This window comes from Micromesistius poutassou (genome assembly GCF_964030765.1).
Source record: "Micromesistius poutassou genome assembly, chromosome: 18".
In the NCBI taxonomy this organism is placed as follows: Eukaryota; Metazoa; Chordata; class Actinopteri; order Gadiformes; family Gadidae; genus Micromesistius; species Micromesistius poutassou.
In genome coordinates this window covers 410,234-415,233 of record NC_140288.1, presented here as the reverse complement: position 1 = coordinate 415,233, position 5,000 = coordinate 410,234, and the positions used below count along the sequence as shown (strand labels likewise).

At 49.7% G+C, this 5,000-nt stretch overlaps 1 protein-coding gene across 1 annotated transcript in view; it reads right to left on the bottom strand.

Moving 5' to 3' along the window:
* LOC311363055 (anthrax toxin receptor 2-like) overlaps nucleotides 1-5,000 on the bottom strand; it is a 12,999-nt gene that overhangs the window by 5,256 nt on the left and 2,743 nt on the right. Inside the window, exons 5-9 of the mRNA XM_084482981.1 lie at nucleotides 4,851-4,955; nucleotides 4,494-4,562; nucleotides 2,276-2,356; nucleotides 1,727-1,787; nucleotides 1,195-1,296 (exon numbers count right to left, since the gene is read on the bottom strand). Coding sequence (XP_084339107.1) covers nucleotides 1,195-1,296; nucleotides 1,727-1,787; nucleotides 2,276-2,356; nucleotides 4,494-4,562; nucleotides 4,851-4,955 — 418 coding nt within the window. The remainder of the gene's footprint in view (nucleotides 1-1,194; nucleotides 1,297-1,726; nucleotides 1,788-2,275; nucleotides 2,357-4,493; nucleotides 4,563-4,850; nucleotides 4,956-5,000) is intronic.

The window sequence follows — 5,000 nt, the reverse complement described above, 5'->3', positions numbered from 1 at the left end:
AGAGAGAGCGAGAGAGAGAGAGAGAGCGAGAGAGAGCGAGAGAGAGAGCGAGAGAGAGAGAGAGAGAACAACATTCATTGTCTTAAACATGATGAGGTTGAGCATTAGGAACACATTCTGATTCCCCTCCTACTGATTCTTCTAGTAGGTTCTGTGTCTGCAGAAGAGATTCGACCTGTTTAATGTTTGACCCCTCAGATGGTGCATCTGAGGAAAGCAGATAAATAACATGTTTTGTAAACAAGAAACGTTCTGCTGAATGAATGAAGCTCCAAATTAGACCAATCACATGACAGGCCCTCCAGCGGCCGCGCCCTGCCTCATAACGACCCTCCGTCCTCTCAGAGCTCTGACCGACTGTCTGCTGCTCATTTAGTCTCAAAGGAGCCTCATTGTCCACTGGACCAGAGAGACCTACTGTACACTGACCCTAACATTACAGTAGAGACCAGAGACCTACTGTAATGTTACTGACCCTAACATTACAGTAGAGACCAGAGACCTACTGTAATGTTACTGACCCTAACATTACAGTAGAGACCAGAGACCTACTGTACACACAGTAACATTACAGTAGAGACCAGAGAGACCTACTGTACACACAGTAACATTACAGTAGAGACCAGAGAGACCTACTGTACACACAGTAACATTACAGTAGAGACCAGAGACCTACTGTACACTGACCCTAACATTACAGTAGAGCTGTTGTACATCACAGTTACAGTAGCGTATACATTGCACAAAAATGGTGTATGAAGTCATACTAGGGGTGGTGTATGACATCACAGTGGGTGGACTAGGGGTGGTGTATGACATCACAGTGGGTGGACTAGGGTGGTGTATGACATCACAGTGGGTGGACTAGGGTGGTGTATGACATCACAGTGGGTGGACTAGGGTGGTGTATGACATCACAGTGGGTGGACTAGGGTGGTGTATGACATCACAGTGGGTGGACTAGGGTGGTGTATGACATCACAGTGGGTGGACTAGGGTGGTGTATGACATCACAGTGGGTGGACTAGGGGTGGTGTATGACATCACAGTGGGTGGACTAGGGGTGGTGTATGACATCACAGTGGGTGGACTAGGGGTGGTGTATGACATCACAGTGGGTGGACTAGGGGTGGTGTATGACATCACAGTGGGTGGACTAGGGGTGGTGTATGACATCACAGTGTCTCTACTCACGGGGGGGCAGCGTGTTGACGGTCAGGAGGCAGAAGCGAGCAGCCGCCTCCGTCCTCTTGGCTCCGGTCACAACGCTCCCACCCAGCACAATGTGGAAGGACTCTGGGAGGGGGAGGGGGAGAGGGGGGGGGGAGGGGGAGAGAGGGGAGAGGGGGAGAGGGAGGGGGAGAGAGGGAGGGGGAGGGAGAGGGAGGGGGAGAGAGGGAGAGGGGGAGGGGGAGGGGGAGGGAGGGAGGGAGGGAGAGGGAGGGGGAGAGGGGGGGGGAGGGGGAGAGGGAGGGGGAGAGGGAGGGGGAGAGAGGGAGAGGGGGAGAGGGGGAGAGGGAGGGGGAGAGAGGGAGGGGGAGGGAGGGGGAGAGAGGGAGAGGGGGAGGGGGAGAGGGGGAGAGGGAGGGGGAGGGAGGGAGGAAGGGAGAGAAAACCAAACAGAGAGACTGTGTTTACTCAACGTTAGTGTATTTCCCTGTTGTGCGTCCTTGACTTGTTATTAACATGTGGTGGTTTCGTGGTGTAATGCAGTGTAGTGTCTCACCGTTAATACACACACTGGACGGCTCTATCCGGAAGATCTGTCTGCACGACTGGTCCAGAACCTGGTCACATACTAGAGTCATCACACCCCACTACCACATCACATCCCACTACACATCACATCACATCACATCCCACATCACATCACACCCCACTACCACATCACATCACATCCCACTACACATCACATCACATCACATCCCACATCACATCACACCCCACTACACATCACATCACACCCCACATCACATCACACCCCACTACACATCACATCACATCACATCACATCCCACATCACATCACATCACATCACATCCCACATCACATCACATCACACCCCACTACACATCACATCACACCCCACATCACATCACACCCCACTACACATCACATCACATCACATCACATCCCACATCACATCACATCACATCACATCACACCCCACATCACATCACATCCCACTACACATCACATCACATCCCACTACCATGTGACATCCCACTCATGCAACACACACCCCTCTAGATGTCTGTGTGCTGTGAGGTCTCACCGTGGAGACCACGTCTCCCAGGCCGTGGAAGCCGTTGAGGACAGGAAACACGTGATCGGGTCCGTCTGCGATCTCCACCAGCTGGGAGCAACATGGACGACACGCTGCAGCTCAGAGAGGGACAGCTCAACCAAAGACATGTTCACTTGTTTTAAAGGGGATTGAACTCGTGGAGGGGAGGGATGGAGAGAGGAAGAACGGAAAAAGAAAGAACCAACAAACAAATGAATGAAACAAACTAACAACATGAATCTTTTCCTGATGTCTCAGTAACATCTGGGAACGGACGCTGTTGGTAAGTGTTGGTCCCATTTAGAAAGACATCGTATGACATGAGTATAACATGTATAACATGTATAACATGAGTATAACATGTATGACATGAGTATAACATGTATAACATGAGTATAACATGTATAACATGTATAACATGTTATACTGGTCCTGGTGGAGCAGAGAGGATGATGGTTCATGGCGGTTCGTCTCGGTGCTCGTGGCTCCAGACCCGTGATATGCTGCCTTTGTGACAGGAAGCAGGAAGTAGGAGTGTACGTCTAATCGGAACCCGATGGGATCATTTCCTCCACGGAGCGTTTGAACCCGATTGGTCCCCAGGAGGGGAGTCACGGCGTCGGCAGACCGACTCCAGGACCACGTTTAGAACCAACGCCTCAGAGCCCAGTGAGTCCACTGACGGCCTAGACCTACTGTAACCTACTGTAACCTAACATTACAGTAGAGACCAGAGACCTACTGTACACACACATTACAGTAGAGACCAGAGACCTACTGTACACTGACCCTAACATTACAGTAGAGACCAGAGACCTACTGTACACTGACCCTAACATTACAGTAGAGACCAGAGACCTACTGTACACTGACCCTAACATTACAGTAGAGACCAGAGACCTACTGTACACTGACCCTAACATTACAGTAGAGACCAGAGACCTACTGTACACTGACCCTAACATTACAGTAGAGACCAGAGACCTACTGTACACTGACCGTAACATTACAGTAGAGACCAGAGACCTACTGTACACTGACCCTAACATTACAGTAGAGACCAGAGACCTACTGTACACACACATTACAGTAGAGACCAGAGACCTACTGTACACACACATTACAGTAGAGACCAGAGACCTACTGTACACACATTACAGTAGAGACCAGAGACCTACTGTACACTGACCCTAACATTACAGTAGAGACCAGAGACCTACTGTACACTGACCCTAACATTACAGTAGAGACCAGAGACCTACTGTACACACACATTACAGTAGAGACCAGAGACCTACTGTACACACACATTACAGTAGAGACCAGAGACCTACTGTACACACATTACAGTAGAGACCAGAGACCTACTGTACACTGACCCTAACATTACAGTAGAGACCAGAGACCTACTGTACACTGACCCTAACATTACAGTAGAGACTGTACTGTACACTGACCCTAACATTACAGTAGAGACTGTACTGTACACTGACCCTAACATTACAGTAGAGACCAGAGACCTACTGTACACTGACCCTAACATTACAGTAGAGACTGTACTGTACACTGACCCTAACATTACAGTAGAGACTGTACTGTACACTGACCATAACATTACAGTAGAGACCAGAGACCTACTGTACACTGACCCTAACATTACAGTAGAGACCAGAGACCTACTGTACACTGACCGTAACATTACAGTAGAGACTGTACTGTACACTGACCCTAACATTACAGTAGAGACTGTACTGTACACTGACCCTAACATTACAGTAGAGACTGTACTGTACACTGACCCTAACATTACAGTAGAGACTGTACTGTACAGCCCCCAGTGACTCCACTGACGCTCCTGCCTGACGTACCGTCCTGGCTCTAATCACTTCCTGTACTTGCTGCAGCAGCAGGCCGTAACCACGGCAACTAATGGGATTTTGAGGCAATTATGGGGAACTCCCAGCAGAGTTAAGGTCCATTAAAGAGGAGATTGAGGAGAGATGGGGTGTAGCTGATTCTTCAGCATCCTCCCGCTAAGTGGTGCCAATATTAGTCTTACTCTACGGTGTTAGAAAAGAACAAGACATGATGATGAACGGAAAACAGGGGACAACACACACACACAGCCACACACACACACACACACACACACACACACACACACACACACACACACACACACATTCCGGACAAAGAAATTGAGTACCTGACTTTGGTCAAAGTCCATGACCCCCACACAGTAGACCATGGCTCCGTGACGTCTGACCTTGTCAGCCTACAACAACCACACACCCACAAACACACACAGTCACACTCCATCACACGTGTGTGTGTGTGTGTGTGTGTGTGTGTGTGTGTGTGTGTGTGTATACCTCTCTGATAGAGCTTGTAGGGGTGTGTGTGTGTGTGTGTGTGTGTGTGTGTGTGTGTGTGTGTGTGTGTGTGTGTGTGTGTGTACCTCTCTGATAGAGCTTGTAGGGTGTGTGTGGGTATGTGTGTGCGTGTGTGTGTGTGTGTGTGTGTGTGGGGGTATGTGTGTGCGTGTGTGTGTGTGTGTGTGTACCGCTCTGATAGAGAGCTCGTTGACGTAAGCGTCCAGTTTTCCGTCTGTCAGGGCGATGACCACGGAGGAGGAGATCTCTGTTTTACCTTTGATCTGCTCGTGAACCTGAAGGAACGAACCAATCAGCAGCATCAACACACTGACACACTG